Source organism: Paralichthys olivaceus, chromosome 14, assembly GCF_024713975.1.
Source record: "Paralichthys olivaceus isolate ysfri-2021 chromosome 14, ASM2471397v2, whole genome shotgun sequence".
Taxonomy (NCBI): Eukaryota; Metazoa; Chordata; class Actinopteri; order Pleuronectiformes; family Paralichthyidae; genus Paralichthys; species Paralichthys olivaceus.
Genome location: NC_091106.1, coordinates 9,205,988 through 9,231,262, shown reverse-complemented (window position 1 = coordinate 9,231,262; position 25,275 = coordinate 9,205,988). Strand labels below are relative to the sequence as shown.

The following is a 25,275-nucleotide window of genomic DNA, read 5'->3' as shown; positions in this document are numbered from 1 at the left end:
TTCATTGAAATAATTTCATTTATGTATTCACAAATTAATGCATTCAGAAATAAAGCATCTAAAGAGCTCATATAGTTTTTTAGAAGCATAAATAGGTGTCCTGTTAAATCACAATCTTTTATAAACATTTCAAAACCCAGCTGCTGAACATTTGGCCCCTTTTTCTGCAGTGAGACGCGCGGATGTTGTTGGACGTCGTGCGTTTAAGGGTCTGCTGTGGCATGGACACATAGACTTAGTTTTGACACTGTGAAGCGAAGGTGTCAAGGGTCATATCAGCTGTCCAGCTCAAAGTCTGTCTCGTTGCAGAGGTCAGGCCGGGAGGAATATTTTCGCCGTGAGAACTTGAGACAGAGGCCGTCCCCCAGCTCGTTCAGATGGTGCAGCACCTGAGGAGAAGGAGAAAAGTACATGTTTGATTCAGATGAAAATAAATACTCACGAAAGCCTCAGAGCGGAATTTCATGAAGTAAATTACTGTGTGTGTGTGTGTGTGTTTATACCTGGTCCAGCATGGCCCTGGTGTGTGCTGCAGACAAACAGAAGCGAGCTCGGGCCTCTGTGATCGGTGTGGCTGGGAAACCTACAACCACTACGCCAATATTCCTCTCCAGCATTTCTCGAGCAAAAGCCCTGTTCAGAACCAAAAACAAAACACGTTCTGTTTATCTGTATCTAGTACACGGATATACTGGAATCACTTAACGGAAATACGGTAACCTGTAGTAATATTTAAAACACATTCCCTGAAATTACCTCATTAAAATATCCTGGATTTAAAAAAAATATATTTGCATGAAACACGATGCAAAATGCAACTGACCAGAAAACTATTCAACAACTTTTGCTACATTACTGAGGTTTGAAAATGTGCAGAGACCACACGAGCCACCTCAGAGTGATTGAGCATTCACTGCTCTTCCTCATCACGTTGAAGCCCATCAAGAATTCTGCTCTTTCTTCCAAATCTATAATCATGTGGTTGTGATGTGCGGTATGAATGACCTGTGATCATATCTGCAAAGCACGATAAATTCAAAAACAAAAACAGAACTATCAATCTCTGAAGGTTGAAGCAGTGACATCAATGAAGCCTTTTACGTCACTGAGGCAGAGCAAAGAATAATTCCTGATTTTGTGGCCAAGCGGACAGTTTGGAGAGGTGAAGCTGAACACTGTGTTCTGAAAAGGTGGTTGTACAGTTTTGTATTTTCTAATATACATGAATACTGATGTGAATGTTTGTAATATAAAACCAGAAGCTACTTTTGTGGTGAAATATATTCGTAGCTTCTGATTGGGGTGGTTACTGGGCTGAATCGGCCACGTCATGGTTATTAATGGTGACCGGCTTTGAAAGACACTTTATACCCAATTGATTAGACCTGAGTGGCTCTAACAATCCCAGGTTGCAACTAATCAATACCTGATGTTGCCTCCTAAGTGGTTACAGATCTACACTAGTGATTAATGGAAACGTTAGTGTGTAAGATGGCAGCCATTCAAATCGCTCCGGCACACAGTGATCTGACCTGAAATCACTCATGACAACTTAAGAAGTCAACATTTATTGGTATTGATTGATTATACACTATAAATATTCTGATTACCTAAAACTAAAAAGTGTCTATAGTGAGAGTTGAAATGTGCTTACACCACTTTGCCCGGCATGTAGAGCAGGATCGGAACCACAGGCGAGTCATCATTGCCGTAGATGATGAAGCCCATCTCCTTCAGTCTGGCCCTGAAGTATCTGGTGTTCTCTGCCAGCTGGCGGATCCGTTTAATGCCTCCAATGAAAAAAAAAGAAAGAAAGAGAAACCACCAGATGTACATGAGTAAAGCACCGACTCACTGCTGTTTCCCCTCATACTCCCGCTGTCCCCTGCATGGAGGGACATCACCTGTCACTAGCAGCTAATGGAGTGTGAGGTGTTATTTGTGTTTGCCACCTCATCCTGAGTCCTGCTCCATCTGGGCCGTTCCAGCCTCCACTGTGAATTTGCTCAAGATTAAAACTCGGCTGCACTGGCAGATGGTTCGGTTTTGTCCGACTGACTTGTATATGTGCACGCACGCTGCCAAATCGAGGGTTTACACATTGGATATGATGGATTTCGAACAAAATGAGTGACTGTGGCTCGTCACTGGAGCGCAGCCATGACTGAAACTGAAAACAAATAATGCTTACGCACCTCATGTATTACAGATATCGTAAATACACCAGAAAACAAATCAAAGTCAGCAGAGTTTGTCTGTTGTGCTAACCCCCTGTGTTCCCTCGCAACGAGAATCGATGGGGAACCTGGTTATACTGCGGCTACAGCGGAGTTTGGCACAGCCCAGCCTTGGAAGACGGCTCTGTTTCCCTTTGATTACCTGGGAACAGATTGGCAGTTCTTTCAAAGGGATGTAAGAGAGCAGTTTAAATCTCCTTATCACAGCAGAGAGGGAGGCGGAAATAAACCATAACATTCGGGCATCTGCCAAAAAGCACAGGCCCCCATTTTGTAGATTATTCCTCTCTGCTAAAATAGAGAGCAATGAGGTCAAAAACCTGCTGTCAGACACAAATCTTATGAGTAGGTGAGAAGATGTCACAGAGTTTTTCCTAATCTCAGAGCAGTTGCCGTCGCTTTCCTTTTAAGATTAAGAGGAACGGAGGAAAGAAGAGGACTTCAAATCAGGCTTAGATGCAAACAGTATGATGTGACATTTCTAGTCACAGAGGGCTGCCGCAGTGTTTTGATGGACGCTGGGCTGATGTTTTGAAAGGCTGCACTGTTTGCTGCACTCCCTCTCCTCTATCAGACAGGTCAAGACTGATTTTTCCACAACAGCTATTTCACTGGGCTACGTCAGATCCAAGGCATGTCTGGTTCAGAGCCAGACGAGAAAGTTACTCATCTCTGCGTGAAACTACAATATACCTCAACCATGAGACACCGGCTCCACAGGTTTTTAGTGGTGAGAGAGATTAACCCATTACAGCACCGTGCGGCAGCTCTGTATCCATGTATGCCACACAATTTACAAATTCATCTATTCTTGTGTTATGGTGCACAGTTTCAATCTCGAAGATTTGGAGGAAGTGCTCTGTATAATACTACTACAACTACTACCACAGCTCCTTCCACAACTACAACGTCAATAACTCAAGAATTTGCTCTGGTGGTATCGCGACTAGTCCGGTAATGACTACTTCCCTGCCCTGGTGTCTGATGTCATTAAAGCAGAGACTTTTCAGAGGTACAGCGTTCCTCACAACACACATATGAAAATGATTTCCTCTCCGCTGGGGTCACGTGTGCTCAGGGACTGCATGCCCCCCCCTCTCTACTGCTGCAGACCACTCTAATTGCTACCACATTTTCTGACCAAGCAGCTGTTTGTCTTTCCCTGCAGGTCTGGACTTACTCCTAATGTTAACATTAGTATTGTCCTCTGTATTTGGTTTGCTGTTCTTTCCATAAAGATTATATGAAGGTGTAAAACGTTTTATAAGCCAGAGATAATATTTGAAAAATCTATCTTGACGGGCACGTGGATGGTAAGGCTGCGATTGAAAGTGACATTTACTTGATGGACACCCAGTGTGGCTCAGATGCTCACCCTCTGTGGTCCCGTCTTTTCCCATGATGCACTTCATGGCACGTATGATCTGCTCAGTGATAGGAGGGGACATGGCCGAGGCGTACACCGCACTGTGGGAGTGACTGCGGAGGTAGTCCACCAGCTCCTGAAACATTACAGAGTGTCACACAGATAATTAAAAGATTGTGCAGTTATTTGCATATAAACAGAGACCTGGGGTCTTGCACTTTTCTTTTCACACCACTAGAGAGCGCTCATGTACAGTTAACACCTGAGAGTCAATTAAAATACCTCAAGTCATCCTTCTTGGCATGGATTTTAAAATCGTTCTGGATTCTTTCCTGCTCTCCGCTCGGAGCCAGCCACTGCACTAATTTGAGAAAGAACCGGTGCTGAAATGAGCCAGAATTAGGACTGTCATGCTCATTATTCCTAAATGTCAGCAGGAGATTAATTCTGCTCGTGGTTGTCAAGAGAAGAGCAGGATTTCAGGAAACCGATTCGGTCATGGGTCCCAAGAGCATGTGTGTGTAAGTGGTCTGAGGTTGGGAGTGGGCCTGGAGCTGTGATGGGCTGCTGCTCGGTGGCTGCGTGGTGGCCAGTGGGTGCAGGGTGATGACACGTAGCCGGAGATGCTGTCTGGTCACCATTTCCACTCTACTGCCATCTGTCCCCACTGGGCGGCGGCTGCGGCTTCCTCACACACATGAGGGGAAGGGATTTGAGGGGAAATGCTCGAACATAGGATAAGAACCCTGAAACAACTTGACATCTGTTTTTGTTTAAGGCGGGGGATTTTCACCGCTTTAGGGCCCTGCAGGATTTTGGTGAGACCAAGATAAACCAGTTAAGAGAACATGTCCGAAATCCATTTCACATCTCGTGGCGTGGAGTGACAGTTCAGTGTTTCCTCAGCCACAATGTGGCCGCGATACTGACGTGGCGATACATGTCCACAACGCCACAGGGCTGGAGCTGTGCCAGAGCAGCACACACACTGCCACAAACGTGGTTCGTCATTGGATGCATTTAATAACCTTTTCCAGTGCAATCCCAGCTTTAAGTAAAGGGTGAATTAATTACGTCTCCTTCATGCAAGGTTGCAGTGAATTAGAAGGAGCTCGGAGTGTATTTACTGGGGTATTTATTTTTGGTACTCTCATAAAATAGCTATAACATGACTGTTTTCCAGAAGCACATCTGCAGAGCGTTTTGTTGGTCAGCTCGAATCTACTTAATGTAAGATTTGGGGAATTTGCCACAACAACAAATGCGTCAAATCTAAAGGCTTTCTCTCTCTTTTCCTGCCCGTTTCTTCCAGGAGTTTACTACAGCCAGCTGTCACACCAGGCAGAGTGTTCATACTTCAAACATTATCATGCTTGTTAAAAGTCATCCCGTTAAATCTGGAGCGCAGTTCCGATGCCTGCCACAAGAAGGGGCTGGCCCTCTGCCAGCTTTACCTTCTTATTATGGCAGAGCAGGGCTGAGCCAACACGAGGCAGCAGCAGGAAGGGTCCCTCACTGGATACCTAATTCAAACAACATGGCCGTTTCCTCTGTTGCTTTCTAATCAACTGCCACAAAACCGATGTGGTTATGTACTAAAGTGTACTTTTTAATGGAGTAAAGAGGAATTACAAAGGCCTGGAGTCACATGGGAAACATTTGTTGGACACATGAGAGAGGTGGGATGTCTCAAACATCTTTAAAAACCAGACATGGGAAGAATTATAGATAATGTATTTTAACCTGCTTGAAAGCTGTTGTAGAGAAAATGTTTGCTAGTGTTTTTCAAAAAGCATCAGGAAAGTTTCAGAGAGTCAACTAAAGACTACTGGAATTGTTTGATTGTGATCCCCCAATGTTTCTTTTTACAGGTGAACTATGAACCAGTGATCCAGTGGAATAGGAAAACAGTGATGGTAGATGTGTTGTGATTTTTTATAATGTAGCTGTTTCCTATCAGAGCTGTGTGTAAAGATAACTTCTAGTGTAGGATTTCACACTGCAACTCCCCCTAATGGTGTTCTGCTGAAGGCCTTTAATGCAGGTCACCTCCTCTCTCTGAAGGTCCGCCCCAACTAGTACTTATCTACTTCAGCTTATTTTTTATCCTTTATTTTACTTGACTTAAAAATCTTAAGTGTCTTATCTTGCTTTTCTCTCTTCGTGTCCTGTCACTCTACTGCCAGCTATAAAATAAAGCCAGAAAACCTGAGGCATCCCCTGATAATAAATGTGAGAAAAAGGTAAAGTACTTTCTCACAACACATAAAGTGATACGATAAAAAAACAAATAGAAATATTGGGATATATTCATAATGATAAAACTGGGATAGAAATGTATCAAGTATCCTTTACAAATGATAAAGTGAAGTCAGAAAAAATTTGAAATAGGGCCACAGAAACCTTTTTCCCTGCGATGTAGCCTCCTGCAGCCCCAAAGCTCTTGGTGAAGGTGCCCATCATAACGTCCACATCAGCTGGGTTCACACCAAACATCTCCGTCACACCCCGGCCTGACGGGCCCACTGCTCCGATACTGTGGGCTTCATCCAGGTACAGATACGCTTTATACTTCTTCTTCAGAGCGATGATCTCTGGTAGTCGCACCACTGAGCCTTCCATGCTAATGACAAGAGGATACACTTACAAAGGGAACTACAAGAGCACACATATTTCATCAGTTATACACCAAACTCTTAAAATGACAAAGTTTAAAAGGAAAAGAACGTGACCCCGACCTCACTTAAGCCACGGCAGAGCATCTGTACTCCTTTTAATTCACATTACATCAATTGACAAGCCCCAATCTTCCAAGACTCTTTGTGCTGGCCTCTTTCACTTTACTCCCACTTCTTTTAAATGTCTTCCTCTCCACTGATGCAAGCCTTTTAAGGCTACAAATAGACAGCCTCAGTGGGTATATGGCCGGGGAATGGAGCAATCCCAGACCTGCTATCCTTGCTATGGCTCAGAACGTCTGCAGCCCAAATGACATAAGACAGGGGGTTTCACCATGACCGTTGTGGACATCAAAGCAGACCCAGGGTACAGCTAAAGCATGCTCAGTCCTTATCCAGGCTTTTTGATGTTACCGGAACATGATAGATGGAGCATTAGTTCTTTCAGTGCCGCAGTAATGTGCAATGAAGATGTCTCTCAAATTACCAGTGAGCTTATCAGTGCATTAATAGCAACTGATGGCCACGTTTAAGGTTTTCCTCTTTTATTAACAAATACAGATGGCAAAAAGCCCAGTGAATGTGTCATGTTTTAGTTTAGAAGGCCTGAAACGTAAGGCATGATCCAGAGAAAAGATGAGAGAAGAAAGGAGAAAGGAAAATGGCCGTGATAAACAGTTGGAGTTGGGGGTGTAGCCAAGTCAATCTCTGTGGCTTCATTTGGCCTTGATTTGGAGCTAATGAGCAGATGGAGAGGGTCACTAGGACTCGGGACAGCTCACTGCCGGGAGAGACACACAATACCTTTCTCCTCTCTCCAGTAATTAAACGGTACCCAACCACAAATGCATGCAAACATGCTTGCACACACACACACACACACACACACACACACACACACACACACACACACACACACACACACACACACACACACACACACACACACACACACACACACACACACACACACACACACACACACTCTCTATAATTCAAGGGTGGAGAGGGACACAATGGAAAAATAGACCATTACAGGGACGACTAAACACGAGGCTGAATGCTCTCCTCAGGTTACAAATGAAGATTTCTTACCTGAGTTTGGCAACACTCAAAACCTCCTGGACGGCCAAACTAACAAAGAGTGATAGCTCAACTGGCCTGAGATGTGTGTGTGTGTGAGAGTGTGAGTGTGGGAGAGAGACAGCGAGAGACGATACAAATGTGTGTGTGTGTGGGTTGACAGCTGACCTATAGATGCCTTCCACCATGATGAGGATCTTCTTCCAAGGCCTATGAGTCCGAGGCTGCCCTGAGCAAACCGCCTCTCTGAGCATCTTCTCCAGACTGTGCATGTCTGACGCACGCACATGCACGCACACACACACACACACACACACACACACACAGACACACACACAAGTGAGAGAGAATACAAAAGGCAAGAACAACTGCAACTGAATTAAAATAAACAGTATATTAAATTTTGCAAACCAAACCAAAGTTTACAAGGAACACCAACTACAAGCAAATGTAAAGTACTATGTCCGAAGGGCAGTTCAAAGAGTAAACAAGGCACTATTTTATTTGAGAGAAACACCTTACACAAACTACACACAGGAAATAGCTCTGCACTCTGATGTTAATGGACACCTGGAAAATCTGCGTCAGAGAGGATTACTAACTGAGCTAAATATAGTTTGTGACAAAGGTCTGTTCAGCAGAGTCTGCACTGTTTCTTAAGAACTGAAATCTTGGCTTCAACTAAAATAATTTCCCATTGGCATTCTAGAGTGGGTCACAGGTATGCTATCAACGACCCCGTTGCACACCAGCAGATGGCAGTATTGAATAGCTTAAGCTAATAAGCAGCTTTATTCAAAGTATGACTGCAATCCAACCATTTCCAGCTGAGCAGCGAGTAAATCTGTCATAGCTAATAATCTGTCATAGCTGATTGATATCGCTGCCTCGACACAAAACCAGGTTTGCTTAAGAGGCAGGAGATGCTCTTCTGATAAAAAACACTTCCTGGAGCTCAGTAAAGCACTGCAAATCTAATGTTACCATCAGCAAGGAGGAAACTTGCCAAGCAAAGGAACCCACAGTGGCTCGGTCTGTGTGTACAGATGAGAACGAGGGGAAGATTGTCCCACAGTTAAGCACTGATTTGAGATAAGACGCCGTGGTGAGGGGGACGGTCGTCTTTGCTTGTTGTAAAAACCCATAAAATGTCATTGTCCTACCTTTGCACTGACACTCGGCTTGCACAAATGCTGCCAGCTTAATAAGCAGAGCATAACCTTCAATGAAAATGTTGTCATTATATAAAATAATTAAGAATGCAAATGTTCAAAAGGAGTGTCCTTTATCAGAGACTAGTTCAGGGATTTTCAACATACCAGCCACACAGGACAAAAACAACTCATGTCCTCTCTGGTGTGACATTCCAACTCTGTTAAATATATGCCTCTGAAAACACCTACAACAATTCATAGTATAAACTAGGAGTTATAGAGAGACGACGCCACTAAACATTGCTGCAGAAATCACAATGTTTTAAATGTTTCCACATCCTTTGTAGTGGTTAAGTTTGGTGGAATAACCCTTTTAGCAAATATAGGCTTTGCACTAATCAAAGAGTGTCTGAGTCTGGAGGTACAGAGACAGGGAGGGGTCAACTGCTCAGGTGCCTGAGGGTTTTTCGCCTGTAGACAGACCTCTGGGATCTGCTCAGAGGACCCATAACTGACTCTGCTTGTACCTGTCAGGACACATTTGCTGCCAGAGGGCCGGCTCATTTGTCCTGTCTCCTGAAAGAGCGGGGACTGTTTCCTGAGCAAGCACAATGCTGTATGAATGCTGTATTGTTCATGCCTAATAGTCCTCCCTTATAATATAGTCACAATATGTTATTTGACACCTTAATAGAGAAGTGGAGGTTTAAATATTATGTTTTAATCTAAAAAAGAAAAAGACTTGATGCTCTGCTGCCGCTGCAGTCGTGACTGTAAACTGAACCCGTTTCATTAAAGCTTTTACATTTGCTGCTCCAAACACAGAATATTAAGTAGGTATTTCCTGAGGCAAAGACAGTTATGTTTCTCACAGTGGCAACAGTTTGGAAAGAATAGAAGAAAAACTGAATATAGTGAACAGCAGTATTACAGAGAGGAAATCAAATTAAATCCACAGATAATCTCAGGACATTGAAGACATATTGTGTTGGCCAACAGAAACATTACGGCTCTTATTTTTTTATAAACCAAGGCTGCGTGTTGTATATTTGTCAACCCAAAGGTTTGACTCTGATAAAACAGTTCTGAGACTTACTGTTGTGTTTGTACACCCGGATGGTCGCTCCTGACAGTCTGGCCCCTAAGATGAGAGACGTGTGATTGAGCTCATCGCTCAATATCAAGCAACCCTGAGAACCAGCGGAGAGAAAAAACATTTTGTTGAGGTATCCTGAAGAAAGCTTTAACATGGAACACTCCACAACATTTCAGACTAGTTGGCATTAATCTTTGATTATGGATATGAGGGTGAAATATGAATAGATAGTGTATGATGGTGTTTTGGATTTAAAGGTCTGCATTTAATGAGAAGGCCAATTAGATTCTCCCGTGGGTAAAAAACAGGGGGGAAATAATTGGCTTGTAAACGGTAAACACAAACATCAGTACAACAGTATGGGCTTTTTTCACAGCTGACATTTCGACAAGTAACAGGAGGAAAAACACAGATGTAAATGAATGTTCGCTGGATTCCATTTAGCTGCTTCAGCGTCACAGTCCTGGTACTTCACATCCTCTCATGGTCATGTCTCGTTAGGACACCTCAGACCTGGTATTAACATTTGTCCTGAGAGATCGGATAACAAGAGGACCGAGTGCTTCACACCATCGGATCTCACTTCCGCTCTGTGTATGCAAGTAAACAAGTACGTCATTTCTGTTTGTGAAGACCAAATTCTGCTGTTTTTATATGAGTGGAGGTCAGCTGGGTAGGCGGTCTTCAAGATGGATTTGTGTTCACCACCTCAGATTGTGGTTTAGAGGATCGGATCTCAGGACACATTCTGAGCGCCATGAGGGTGCGTTCAGATGTGTTTTTAGCGCTGACCACTTGTGATCAGATCTCTCAGAATAGATGACAGAGTTAAGATCTGTGCTTTTCCTATGATGACATATTAAACCGTCTGCTGTGATAAAGGCCTATACGGATGAAAATCATAGCATTGTGTGCGACCCCTCCATACAAATGAATTTGTTTTCTAAATGTTTTTCAACAGATCTTTTGTGCTTGACTGTAATGTGCTGTATGCTAGTAGCTAATTATCTGTCAGCTCATTCCCCTTGCCCCGCCCCCCTTCATGCTGATCCCATGTCGATCCTCTATGTATGGAAATAGATGTCTGTAATGTAAATGTTAGTCATTTTCACTCCTTTCATGTCTGATGAAGTTTCAACCAACCAGACACAATTTTCATAATGGAGAATATAGTGCCTCGCATTCCATAAAAAATCAGCATGCAAATGAATTCAGTGGTTCTGCAGAACATTAACATATTTAACGGGCAAGCTCCGAGCATTTGAGTGCATTAGTTTGAATGAACCATTGTAGAGTGCATGTTGACACCGACTCAGTGACAGATACCCTTGGTTTGGCTTGGGGTGCAGCTTGGCCTGGTCCCTGGTCTACCAGCAGCTGTCAGTCTGCCCACGCAGCACGGCCTGTCCTGGAAAAGCCTGTCCCTGCAGGACAGAGTTGGCAGGATGGGTTGACCCCAGTCCCTACAGGACTACTGTGGGGGGCTGTGGCCTGAAGGGGCTGCTGCACCTCTTGAGCTGCATAAATGACCCCATTCTTATCACTTAAACCATCAACCTCCCTTTCCTCCTGTCCAGTCCAATCACAGATATTCATGCTGCGTGTTGCCCCTGGTAACCCTTGGAAAACCGGCTGGTCTGCCGACAGGCCAGCACATGGGTAATCATACCCTTGAGTGTTGCTCTTAACAAGAACCTGCCCTTCCTTATCCATGTGTCTCATAGCAGCTCTGCATGCCCAGAGCCTTGTCCTCTAGGCTACTGTAATGTTTAATTATGATTTTAATTAATGGGGGTGGATCAGGAGTTGTTTGTAGCAGAGTTTAGTTGACTGTTTTTCATTAATTAAGGCCATGTATAAGAAAGGAACAATGCTAAACTAATTAGATTTACTTCTGCTGCACTGTGACAATAACACCAATATACGGTAAATCTCCTGCATACAGCTAATGCCGTTTGTTTTGTAAAAAAATTTTTTAAAAATCACACACCTTGCCAACGAGTGCTGGAATGTTCATTGAGTTTGTGGCGAACCCCATCCCGAATGCCATGGAGGACTCGACTCCGAGGAAACTGGCCACAAGTTTCTCTAAATCTTCGTGGAGGCTCAGGTTTCCTACAAAACAGAGATGATAAAAGGATTACACACCCTGTGACAAGATTGCCGTAACTGTTGATTTATCTGGTTGTCTTGCAGTCCCTGGGCTTTGCTGGGTCCTTGTCATTCAATCACAGGTTTGGACAGAGATTAATGCCTCTTGATAAAAAGCGAGACACCCTCAGACAAATACCTGGACCTCCAGACACACAGTGTGACTCTCTGAGGATCTTAAGAGGTTTATAAAGATTCTGAGGTGCGGTAAAATTGTAATTTAGTTCAACTACACTTTTTCATCTCAGGTAATATCAAGGCTTGTCTTGTAAGGTGTAAAATGGTTTTGCAGCACATTTTGGGGCTGAGGCAGTTGGTTGTGTAACCCAATGTGACAGGTGGGGGCCCTGAATTCATTTAGAAAATTGATCAGAATGTAATCTGTCACCTGACATTGTGTTTTTCTATTTTGTGCAATAAAAGTGGGATTTTCAGGTATCTCTGGTGGGCTTTAAGTGATGCCTTTGTGGTCTGCTGATAATAAAAAAGAAAGAATTACAGTTATAATTGTGAGCTTCAGAGTGTGAGGCAGTGAAAGGTTCTCATACAGTATATGGTAGAAATATACTATAACACATGGGTTCAATACACTTTAATATACTCTACCCTTATTTACAATACTATAGTAGAGTAGTTGCTAGTTACTGTAGCGTGGACTTTGAACTTTCTCTAGAAATAAATCTCATTAATGATGCAGCTAATAACTGCTAATGAGTGTATTAATAATATAGCATATTCATACATTCATATATATTAAATACATTCATTCCAATTATTCCAGTGGCTGTTGTTTTTAAGATACAACTGCAAATATTGCAAATGAAATACAGTAACGAGATCTATTTATGCATATTCATATCTAGTTCTTTTGAGTCTGTGAGATGAAAACACATTATTTGAGACACCATCATGATTGTAAATGAAAATGACTTGTATTGAGGTCTTGAGATGTAAATGAGGGAATCCTCATCGGACAAGGATATCTGAATTTCATACACATGGGATTCTGCCTACCATTGTAATCCTAATCAATGACAATCAGTTACTAAGCAATGACAGCTGACGGCTCAAACATACTGAATGCTTCAGGAGGAACAGGGAAATTTGTATTGAGTGATTGAGTGTTTGGAGCTGTAATGCAGTGAAGCAGCTTTGTCTGTATGGTGATTCCCATTTGTTGCTTTCCATTAGGCCTTGCTGATTCACATCGATTCATACATGTCCTCCACCACTTGCAACCCCTGCTGGCAAGTGCAGTTGTTTGTTTTTTTTAATCAGTCACTTGCATTCCGTTCTCTCTTTCTAGAACATTTCACTTAGCCCTGGAATCCCAGGCATGTGCCCAGCCTTCTTATTGATATGCTAACCTCATATTGGCTGCCGTAGGTCTGCATACTCTTCAGGTGAGAGAGAGAGAGCTGAGTCCTTCTTAGATCTATTACTCTGCTTACTTGAGTGTATACATCTCATCAAATGTGGTCACCTGTCCTCTGGATTTCCAAGGTCACCTTCCTGCCACTACAATCATCACGGCTCATTGACGAGAACACTGAATAACTATTGTCAGGGTTGTAAAGACAATACAGAAAAAAGAAAACCTCACAGCTAAACTTTGTCAGTTTAATTGTAAATGTGTGACGGAGGGTTTTTTATCAAAGCCTTTACTGCATAACAAAAACAGGAGAGGAGCTAAGAGTTAATGATTAGACAAATCAAGTCATTTTTACAAGGATACTTTGCTTGTTGGCTACACTTTCTTTGTAATGTGTCATCGATTTGAATGTGTAATCATTTACTAATTTACTAAATGTTAAAGATTGCAGGAAAGGTGGGAACAGATATCCATTCATACAAATCCATGAATGCTTGACATGTCTGTTTACTAACAAGGCGTTCCTTTCAGTGAACTTTGGATCTACTTACTCATGCCTATTAAAAAAAAAACCCACCTCAAATTACACTGGGAGAATGATTTATAAGTTTCCAGTCACTTTTGAACTCAACAAACTGAAATTCACTATAATATTAGAGGCACTTAGAGGAGGTAGGTGTAAAAATGTATTTGACATTTTGATTTTGAAGATTTTCACCAATATAAATTACTGTATGTGAAGTGAAACAGTGGCAGTGATGGTGTTACCTCTAGCACAGAGACACTCTTTAATAATTAATGCTTAATAAGGTCTCCTGGGAGAAATGCTTGTTATTCCTTAACCCTCTTTGTGAGGCAGCTGAAACTCAGATTGCAAACCCAGGGAAAAACAGTCCCATTTTGAAAGAGAAATAAACATATAAATAAATGAAACAAATGAATAATGGATGGTGTGGAGTGTGTTCGCGAGTGTGTGCGTGTTTGTGTGTGCGTGGTGGTGGGGGTTTGCCTTCTGACAAACAAACGTACAACTAATGATCACATGTCCTTTAATTCCTCTGGTTTCTTCAGTTTTTGTCAAACTGCAGTTATCATGCAGCACTCCGCTGCGACTCACCTTGAACTGAGCCTATGTGTCAGCTCACCTTCAGCTCGTCTGCACTCTGTAGATACCAGTGTCAGTAATAAATATACATTAAACTAAACATCACTGACAGCAAGAAGAGGAAGCACTTCTGTGGAGTTAACTTTTCTAAGTATGGCCTGTTCAATAAGCTTCGTGACATCCACCCATCATTAGGTTTTAATAAAAAACACAAAGCGGATTGCACTGCTGCCTGCACCACTGCTATGCTGCAACATGAGACCCTGACATACACCACCACTTAAACACCATCAGAGGAAGGGTTGAAGTTCAGAGGATAAAACGACATCCAAAATTCATCTGAAGCCCGGGATCCCGCTGTCTGATCCTTGCTGTTCTAACACTTCCATCACACATATATTCATTTTGCATCCTTCTTAATGTCCAGTGTGTTTCATAATGTTACATTCCACTAGGATATCGTTTTCCGCACTTCCCAGCGTGGACCGGTATGTAATGATCTCAGCTTATGCCCAAACGGTACATAATTTAACAAAGGCTGAATTATTCATATTACACTGCAGCCACTGAAAGATAATTAAACATGTGGGCAGTATAATTCACAAGAAAGATAATAAATGATGGCATATGAGATGAGGGAGATGGAGTTATATTTCCAGTTTGATACTCAGCCTTGTCAGTGTTACTGGGGCCTGCCAGACACTTTAAAATAGATGCACAACAAATAAAAGCAGTTGAATTAAAAGGGACACCGCCAATGCGACTAACTTCAAATGTGAAGTGGACATCAAATGATTGCTCTTGTTGAAACAGGCTGTAGAGAACAAGTGCCACAATTTATTCATGTGTATATTACAACACTTATCTCACCTATTTCCTGCCTTGTGCTGCAAACCCCGACCCCATACTGCTGCATTGTGTCTGCCACCGTTTTCAGAAAATCCTCCTTGTTCTCAGCAAAACCGAGGTAGTTGTAGGAGCCCATGTTGATGACGTTGTGTAGAGTCCTGCCTGTGAATCTGCAAGCATGTAAACATTAGGAATCAATCAGCCTTTCTATAGATACACATACTAAGAAAAGTCTTTACGTAGATGCAATAAAAAGCAATCAACATTTAATCAAATATCACTGATCATTCTGAACTTCATCAGTGGAGTTCTGTTCATAAAAAGTGCATACGTAACTAGAAGGGCAGTAGAATGGACCCCTCTGCAAAGGCACAACAGCTCCACCCCCGGCACTTACATTTAATCAAGCTGCACCAAATTTCATCAGATATGAGTTTTTTCATCAAACTCCATGAATTATTTCCTAGGAAAACTGTGAAAATGTTGAAAAAGCCTTAACTTGCAATGGTAAAGAAAGTGAAAAAAAAAAGAAATCCTGCATCGACCCCCTGGATCCATATCCACACCAAACTTAAATACAAATAAACCAACCAACAAACAAGCAGTAACCTCATGTCAGAGGTATCAATGTTTTGAAACTAAACAGGAATGTCTGCAAAAGCAGCCTGACCGCCCCGTTTCTAGTTCTTCCAGTCTTTAAACTTCATAGAGCATGTCATCCATGGTTACCGCTCTTTCCAGATTCATAAAGTCCTTTCCCCTCCTCGTGACTTTGTTTATATTCCTGTTTATAATATACTCCCTGACCCTGCTGAGTAGTAATGTTTTATGTCCTGTCTTCCTCTGTTACCTCATTGGTGTCTAGTTCCAGAAGAGATATGATTAAATATACAAAATATTTGCTGGCCTGTCTGAAGCTGGAAAAACAGTAAAGTTGAATTGTATATATGATTATGAGTTTATCATAGATACTTGATTACAGTACCTGAATGTCCAGTTGTAGTCATCAGACACCCTCTCCATCAGGTCAAAGACGGGTCCTGGCAGGCTGCATAATGGACGGTTCCAGTTGTCTCGCACCCTCATGTACAGGTTTCGAGTGTAGAAGTTCTCAAAATCTTGATAAAGTGGTACGAAATCCTGAAATCAGAGATAAACATCTTCAACAACTCGGATGTCACAGAGTGGTGGATCACTAATAGACACACTAAAAGCCAGCCAAGCACTAGAACAAATCAAACACACTAAACATTACAAATAAAAACATTAGTAGCAGATATGATAAATTATTTGAATTTGATGCTCTAAACCTCTGTTGAGGAATTTTTGACCATCCTCACACACTGCCACTATATATTCTGCTTAAGACTTTCATATCTAACTCAGATGATCCAGACAGAGAATCACCAACTTCAACTCTTTTGCGTATTTGACCAGTGGCAAGACGTAAGGACACAATGTGATTTAGGAATGCATGCTGTTAGAATGGGTGACGCAAGTAGAGAGAGATATATGGGGATGCTGTGGGAGACATCTTAAGGCTTGGGGGTGTGTGTTAGTGTTGTTATATTGTTCAACCTTCAGGTCTCCTTGATGCATCAAGTCTACATTAAATTATTCTGCATAAGACATCAGCTGCTGCCTGAGTTCTCCTTTCATCAGCTTCCAGAAAACTTCCCCCTCTAAGACCATAAACGTGTTCACTATATTGTGTCCACCTCTGCACTTCATCAAGGCAGCTGACTTCTGTAGAATCTTAGAAACTTAGAATTATAGCAGTTAGATCAACAGAGCTGTAGCTTTTACAATTACAGAGTATTTTCAATAAAACCTCAAGACAATATTCATACTAATTCCCTTAAAACCGTATTCACCAAGACTATTAGAGCCTTCGCCCTGATGAAGCAACCATCAGAACAGAGTGCACACACACTTTACTTTATATTTTAAGTGACACAGGGAGCAAACTGTCTGGATTTTTCTCCTAGAGTCTGCTTTATTATATCTGCCTACAGACATACAGTACTACTACTAACTTATCAAAATGATGTCGGAACACTGACATAACTTTATGCTTTTTATTTCAATATAAGTTGCACAAAAAAAAACCCATTAACAATAAAGTGATCTTAACGGCAATTTTTTGTAAAAAGAAATCAAATCTATAGCAACACAGCTCTTATGTGGCAGTGTCAAGCCTCATTTAGAATCTAAAACACAGTAACAAAGAAGGAACTTGAATCCTCTGAGATTTAATTAGGTCTTCAACAGATATTCTCTGTGGTGTCCTGTCTCACCTATGGCAACATTATAGTGCAGAAGAACACAAAGAAAGAAGGCAGAGGGAGAGCTTAAGAGCAGAAATGGAAATAATTAGGGGAAAACAAAATGTGTTAACACCCAAGGCAAGCATGCCCCAAACATATCCCTGACAATATGCATATGTTTGTGCTGATGGCTGAGTTTTACCCACCTTCTGTTCCTCTCTCTCCTGAGCGAGGTGGCACTTCTCTAAGCCCACAGCTCTGAGGAAATCTCTGAAGTAGCCAAACAGAGTGACGATGCCAAAGCCCAGGTATGTCATGACAGCCACGTACATGGGTGCCTGTTCAAAGAATTCCTGCCTGTGCTGCCTGGAGGCAACACCAGTCCGGGGGCCATTTTTCTATACAAGAGGAAAGAGAAAAGCTGTCTTACATTGCAGATGATGAAAACAAGAGAAAACAATGCTCTCTGAATAAAGGCAAAGGGGTTGTAGTTTACACAGCGATTAACCTGAATATAAAGGAAACAGAAAGTGGCTTCAGAAGTCACTAACACATATTATTCAACACTAAAGTAAATACGAAAGTCTGGAGGACTATCCACAGTAACAAGCATTTTGCATTGAAAATGAATGAAAATATACATTACGGGATATTTTTAAGTAAAGAAACCAACATAACTAATCCCTCTGTATCTGAGCAAATCCAGTTTGTGCTTGAAGCTTATTTTTTGTCTTTGGGAAGCAGAAATCACAGGAGCAACACATTTCAATGGAACAATGGACACTGCCTTTGTTAAGTCCTTTCTATTGTGAAGTGTATTTGAGCTACCCCTGGCTAACATTACACTTCAAGGTAACTGCAGAATGAATGTGCCTGTAGAAGAAACAACACATGCTCCATATAATAATATTCAGCAAAGCAGATTTCCATACGACTTGTATGTTAGCCCCAGTTTCAGCAGACATGTGCGTGGTAGTCACATCTGTTTTTAAGGAAGATGAACTGTGGCTTGATTTGATAACTTACTGGTTTCGTGAGGGTATTTCCAGGATTTACAAAGTCATCTCTGTCCATCCTGAACAAATCACCCCTGCTGCTAAACTATGAAGAATGTTTTTCTGTTTGTACGGTAGGAGCTCCTCCACTTCAGCTGAAGGTGGCAGCTGTCAGGGAAATAGTTTTGGTGAGTTTTGAAAGTTAACCACGATGCCGCCATGACACTTGCGATAGCCATGTTTGTTTGGTTAATGAGCTGCAGAATGATTTATTGTTTACTTTGATTTGTATTTTGATTCTTGAACCTTGGAGCTGCGGTGAGTGTAACTGTCAGGGCTTTAAAAAAATATCACCATTTAAAGGTCCAGTGTGTAAGATTTAGGTGAAAGGGATCTATTGGCAGAAATTTAATGTAAAATAATCCTCATGATGTTTTCACAAGTTTGTTTCAACTAAATTGTATGAATTGTAGTTTTCTTTAACCCAGAAAAGACCCTTTGTATTTAAATACTTTATATTTACATCGAGGGGACCCTCTCTACGGAGGCCGCCATGTTTTATACAATAGTCCAGACTGAACAAACTAAACACCTTTTGAGTTTTAATGACAATTAAAGGCTACCACAGGTTCTTTTTCATGTTTGGAAGGAGAGGGTGAGGTGAGGGGTGTTCAGCTGCAACATGCTACTTCAACACTAGATATCACAAAAAAATTCTACACACTGTACCTTTTAAAGACTTGTGCTAGCATGCTAACAGTAAGCTGTGTAATCACTAAATCGATAAAAAAAACTACTGCTGCTGCTAAACTATGAAGAATGATTTCTGTGTGTACGGTAGGAGCTCCTCCACTTCAGCTGAAGGTGGCAGCTGTCAGGGAAATAGTTTCGGTGAGTTTTGAAAGTTAACCACGATGCCGCCATGACACTTGCGATAGCCATGTTTGTTTGGTTAATGAGCTGCAGAATGATTTATTGTTTACTTTGATTTGTATTTTGATTCTTGAACCTTGGAGCTGCGGTGAGTGTAACTGTCAGGGCTTTAAAAAAATATCACCATTTAAAGGTCCAGTGTGTAAGATTTAGGTGAAAGGGATCTATTGGCAGAAATTTAATGTAAAATAATCCTCATGATGTTTTCACAAGTTTGTTTCAACTAAATTGTATGAATTGTAGTTTTCTTTAACCCAGAAAAGACCCTTTGTATTTAAATACTTTATATTTACATCGAGGGGACCCTCTCTACGGAGGCCGCCATGTTTTATACAATAGTCCAGACTGAACAAACTAAACACCTTTTGAGTTTTAATGACAATTAAAGGCTACCACAGGTTCTTTTTCATGTTTGGAAGGAGAGGGTGAGGTGAGGGGTGTTCAGCTGCAACATGCTACTTCAACACTAGATATCACAAAAAAATTCTACACACTGTACCTTTTAAAGACTTGTGCTAGCATGCTAACAGTAAGCTGTGTAATCACTAAATCGATAAAAAAAACTACTGCTGCTGCTAAACTATGAAGAATGATTTCTGTGTGTACGGTAGGAGCTCCTCCACTTCAGCTGAAGGTGGCAGCTGTCAGGGAAATAGTTTCGGTGAGTTTTGAAAGTTAACCACGATGCCGCCATGACACTTGTGATAGCCATGTTTGTTTGGTTAATGAGCTGCAGAATGATTTATTGTTCACTTTGAATTGAACTTTGAGCTGCGGTGAGTGTTATTGCAAGTACATGTTAGTAGTAGTAGTAGTAGTAGTAAAAAGTAAAGTAGTACACTTTTTTTTAAAGTGAGCATTTAGATTTAGCTTTCTAAGGCTCATGTTAGCATGCTAACAGTGAGCTGTTTAACCACACACACACAGAAACTAGGTAATTCCACTTCTGTTTCCTGAAGTGTGGACTGGGGTCAACAAGGACGATGGTTGTGATTTAAATACACTATAGAGAACTCACCAACTATTTTTCATTCATATTATGGGTAAATAAAATATATAAATATTGGATTATAATGAGTAAACCCATCATGTTTCATAAATTAAACGCTGGACTGAGTGAAGTATCTAAATGTGGCCTTTAATCCCAGCTAGTTAATATTGTAAAGGATAATATAATGATCCGATGCATCTGTTCCGGAGCGAACCAGCGAGTCGAACCACCTGAAACCAGTTACTGTGCACAGGCTGCATTCTACAGACATTTTCAAAACAAAAGCACAGCGGCACCGCACCTTCTTCACCTCGGCGGCCTGAAGGCAGAGATAACTTAGAGGAAGTATGTCAGGGCGGGTCCGCTGCCTCATTCGTTACCGGTGTTCACGTTGTTGTGATCTGGAGAAATGGACCCAAACCTCTGCTGAAAAGGGGACATCATCCAGTGTGTGTTGTGTTAGCATCTTTAATTGATGTTGCGCGATCACGACCGATCACAACCTGTCATTCTGCAGCTGACGTGTCAGAGATTCTAAACTCATGTTTTACCTGCATGTTTGGTAGTGAGGTGGTTTTCACCTGAACTTTTTCCATTCAAACTAAATGGTTTAAAATTGGTGAAACACCTGAGTGCAGGAACCGGAAAGACACGGCGAACGATGGTGCGCGCACTCACGCACTCACACACACACACACACACACAGGGAGTTTGTAAATAAATCCTGGCGGACGCACCTCTCCGTTGCACTGACTGACGCTCCTCTTCACATCCTCGCTCCTCAGTCCATTACAGTTGAGAAGAGTCTTTGAGTTCCCGTTCGCAGCCGCAGCTCTTGCCATGTTCCTGACAGCCCGGCAGCCACAGCCCGCTCTGTGTGTGTGTGTGTGTGTGTCTGGGTGTCAGGTAAAGCGCGTGTCCTGAGCTCGGGGAGAGGTGACTTCCTCGTTCTGCTGCTTCGCCCGCAGCCTCCCAGTCAGAGACAGTTCAAGGAAAAGTCACAGTTAGCTCTTTCGATATCGTGGAAATGGGCCAACTTCCTCTGCTCGTTGATCCCCCCCGCGTGAAACTTGACAGTTCAGTGAAACGATGCAATTCACTTTTGCTCTGGATCTAGTTTCAGCCTTAAACATGTCATTGTTGTTTTATTGCAATATATTTTTTACCTTTTGTCTTTTTGTCAGTTTTCCACAAGTGGAGCGAGTACGAAAGAGTCATTTTATTTTTACTCAAGCACTGTGCTTTTTAAAAGGAGTTTGCATGATTGTTTCAATTTAATGCTTTTTTACTTCCTCTACTTCTTCACAGGCAAATTCTCAGACACCTTTAGTCTCTTCTTCACAGATTAAGATCTTGTTTTACACACAAAACTGAGTTTATGAACTTGATGCACAGTCTAGTTAAAACAGCTACACCTCACCTCAGCTTACAAATCAATGCATCTGTGTCAACAATCCTGTCAAAGAATAACACGCCACTCTCAGGACCTACTTTCTTGCATATGTGACTTTCAATATCTAAAATATTTGTTTTTGATAATACTTGTAGTTTAGTATGTGTCCTTACTACTACTACTACTACTAATAATAATAATAATAATACACACACCATAAACAGTTGAAGAGTGTACACAAAACATTGCACATTTGTAGATATAATCTTATCTTATGTTTGAGTATGGTAAGGCCAGCAGTGATACAGGAGCATTGTCCACCACAGTGCATTACCAGCAGTGTGCATGGTTTGATTCCTGAAGTAATCTGATTACAAATTAATACCAAAAATGTGTCAGGTTACTGGCATTTAGATTACATTATTTAAACAAAAGTAATTGAAGAGCTGAAAACTGTGATCTATAATTTAATTTAATGTACTTGTCTTGCTCTTGATGTTGAACTCACACAGGTCAGAGGTCAGACTCAGCTACATCTGGGGCTAAGGAGGCGTCCGTATCTGGCTGGGGGAATCTTGAGAACTAACATGGGGGCTTGAACTCATGTTTACTGAGCTGAACTGCTGTCCCAGATTCACAGTAAGTAAAAAGAGAAAAATCTCTACACAAACCTGTAGCCTAATAGGTTAAGTTTATTAAAGCTTTAAGCAGTACTATGTAAGAGTCCATATTTACACACCCTACAGCTACTGGGGCAATGCTTTTGCCAGGCACAGACACTCCGGGTTTAGAGCACAATTTGCAGTAGTCTTTCTAGTTGATGATTTACCCAAGTGCTATAAATGAGGTACTGTTAATGGCCCAGGTTAACTCAGCTGTAAACTTACTTCTGTGTGCTGCCTGCTGACAACTTGGTGTCTGCTGCATTGTTCACATTTTCCCCTCTGGGCAAACACAAAGACATTTTGTGATTGTAAAAAGGTCAACGCCTCCTCATTGGTCCTGTGGTGCACTTAGTTTGTGGTTGCACAGTGAATCAGAAAAGGAAAGATGTTTCAATGTAAATATGGTTCTTCATTGACTTTGGCCTATTCCTGTTTCGGAGAGCTTGTCTCTTCGTGGACGTGCACTGATGGAATAAGGCAAATGAGAATATTAGGGGGAAGTTGAGGTTTGGGATGCAAGTGCATGCCTGAACATAATGCTGTGAGATTAGGGGATGTTTTGGATGACAGCATCTGCTATAGCAGGGTATAACATGCTTCTTATTAAGGGGCTTTTCGATTTAAGATCCTCTAAAGGCCATTCTGAGTTATTGAACTCGTATATCACACACTGCTTCTCCTTGGTGAGGTGTCTGACATCAGATCACAGGGATGATGATGAAACTACTAACTGGTTTTACAGGTTTGGATCAGTCAGTCTCAAGCAGGGTTGGAAGAGTCACATCTGAGAGGAACCGCTCAAACCAGTAGGTTGAGCTGTTTGAGATGCAAACCTCAGTGCACTTCTCCTCAAAATTGGACAATTCTCAGGAATGAGATTATTGTTCCTAACTCCAAGCTCATCATTACTGAAGGATTCTTTGTTGTCAGCCACATCAGTTGCCTCCACAAATAAAGTATGTTCAATACCATTTGTTTACTTTTCACAAACACAACCCTTTCACCAAATGCCTGAAGGAATTTTGCAAACTCACCAGCATATTCAGATGTTATGGCAAGTCTTTTGTTCTGTGTAGTAGGAAAATGCAGCACTTGCCACAGCTTGCCTGGCTTTGCAAAGACAGCAATTCCTCCCTTGAATCAAACTAGGCACTGATTCCGTGCGCATATTTGTTATTTTTGTTGTTTCATCTCAGGCCAGAGAAACTGTCCTTCAACAATATCTTGTGCCGTATCATTAATCGGCTCAGCTGTAGTTCTTTAAGACAAACTGACACTTTGGAACAATTGTAATATGTCCACTTCAGTCAGCTTCGCAGTAGCAACAAGACTCATTCTGAATTAAGTTTCAGCTTCTTTGCCATTAACTCACTCACAACAAAACCTTCCTGTGCACCCCTGTCTCTGTCAGAATGTGGTCTTATTAAAACTGCCACCAAAACTTGATAGAAGAGCATGTCTATTTTATCTAAATTATAGCAGTGTTAACTTTATCTTAGTGTATTAGTTGGAGCTGCTAATGACGCTGCAGAGCAGACTGTTTAATCACTGTGAGTGTAGCTAATCCTGCAAACTAGGCACCGTAGGTTTTACGTCAACAAAAAACAATTTTCTGTTTGTCTTTGAAAGCACAATATTCTGCATTTACTTTTTTATTTTACAGTGTACCTTTCTTTTCTTATCTGTGCTGATATTAACGGATAAATGCGCATCACATTTAGGTTCTCCCCGAATGTGTCCTGAAGAGTCATGAGAATTTTTTGTATCTTTTTCTTTTGTATATAATATGAATTGTCTCTTTGACCACATTTGACTCAATGGCTGTACGTTCCTCACTGCTGTGCCATGCACTCTGCACTTACTCTCTGTTGGGCTGATCTGCTGCTCTATGTGCTCAGACAAGGTGTGTACTTGATTGAAGAACTGTAATATAGGACGTTTTACAACCCGTCTGTTATCTTCCGTCTCCATGTCATTTTAACACAAATCATTCATCACTATAGGTGCAAACTATCCCTCACTACCATTCACTGTTTGACAGACATCATTTCCTCCTTACCCAACCCACCAGAATCGGAAATTGAGCTGTCTCTTTGACATGTGTATAGAGGTCTTAAGTCTTCATTTAAATTGCAAAGCTGGTAGAATCAGGCCTTCTTTGAATGCATTGTGTGATGTTTTGGCTGAAAACACTCGGGCCCTGTGGGATGACACATGTCATCTGACATCACTTCAGAGCTGCCTTCACCTCACACTAACTGATGAGGGTTGGTGTTGTCTAATAACTCAAAACCCTTGTCAGAGAGGGAGGGGGAGCTCAGGCTGACACTTGCATGAGGGTAGACTAGGAAGGCTGACAGACGAGTGCGGGGAGATCACGTGTAGAGAGAGACAGAGAGAGAACGACGCATCTTAAATGTGGAATAGTCGGCCTGCATCCAACTGTTACCGGGAGAATGATTGAATGGAGGGAAGCATGCTGCAGTCTTAGTTAATTAAAGGTATTCACCGCTCTCACCTCCTCATAGCTCAACTCAGTCTTGAATGGAACTGTCACAGCGGCTCGTGTCCCCCTGCCTTCGCTGCAGGATTACTTTCTGCCAATGGGACCAGATGTAACCTACATGTGCCAGGCTTCATTAGCTATGTCAGTCTGGATAGCAGCTTCACATTTTTTTTTGTCAAATCTTCTTTCCAAATGCCTGTTTCTGAGGCATATTGCGATTTTGCAATTTGAAGTTCCCATCGCTGAAGTTAAAACCGTCCTTTATGGGTTGAACAAACTGTCTTCATGAGTTGAAACTTGATCAGTCTTTTAAGAAGGATCACAAATTCAGGCTTGTCTCTAAAGGGAAATTCTCCATTTTACATTTTGTCAAGCATCTTTCATTTCAGCGTGACTGAAGATCAGACTTCATTGCTTTGCTTGAAATGTATCCT

At 41.7% G+C, this 25,275-nt stretch overlaps 1 protein-coding gene and 1 long non-coding RNA gene across 4 annotated transcripts in view; one reads left to right on the top strand and one right to left on the bottom strand.

The window, feature by feature from the left end:
• On the bottom strand, positions 1-21,321 carry sptlc3 (serine palmitoyltransferase, long chain base subunit 3). Of its 2 annotated transcripts, none has more exons than XM_020098468.2 (12): positions 21,015-21,321; positions 17,565-17,756; positions 16,077-16,231; positions 15,113-15,261; positions 11,605-11,729; positions 9,615-9,708; positions 7,533-7,638; positions 6,007-6,226; positions 3,613-3,739; positions 1,655-1,790; positions 504-633; positions 1-389 (listed from the first exon to the last, which is right to left on the bottom strand). In XM_020098468.2, exons 1-12 carry the CDS (start codon positions 21,117-21,119, stop codon positions 276-278), a joined length of 1,653 nt encoding a protein of 550 aa, XP_019954027.1. In that variant the 5' UTR covers positions 21,120-21,321; the 3' UTR covers positions 1-275. The 2 variants fall into 2 exon arrangements, with proteins under 2 accessions (XP_019954027.1, XP_019954036.1); XM_020098477.2 differs by lacking the exon at positions 21,015-21,321 and adding an exon at positions 20,579-20,714.
• The window catches only part of LOC138413706 (uncharacterized), a 30,267-nt gene continuing 23,422 nt past the window's right edge, over positions 18,431-25,275 (top strand). The window contains exons 1-2 of one of the 2 annotated variants that reach the window (XR_011246119.1): positions 18,431-18,541; positions 22,183-22,309. This is a non-coding gene — a long non-coding RNA (uncharacterized lncRNA). Of the gene's footprint in view, positions 18,542-19,855; positions 19,948-22,182; positions 22,310-25,275 lie in introns of those variants that run through there. The other variant, XR_011246118.1, reaches the window with a different exon arrangement.

Coding starts and splice junctions, on each gene's coding strand:
- sptlc3 (XM_020098468.2), bottom strand. CDS start 21,119: ATGGCAAGAGCTGCGGCTGCGAACGGGAACTCAAAGACTCTTCTCAAC. Junction 9,709..11,604: donor TTCCAGCACTCGTTGGCAAG/GTGTGTGATTTT, acceptor GCTGGTTCTCAG/GGTTGCTTGATATTGAGCGA. Junction 6,227..7,532: donor ATGGTGGAAGGCATCTATAG/GTCAGCTGTCAA, acceptor TCTTGTCATTAG/CATGGAAGGCTCAGTGGTGC.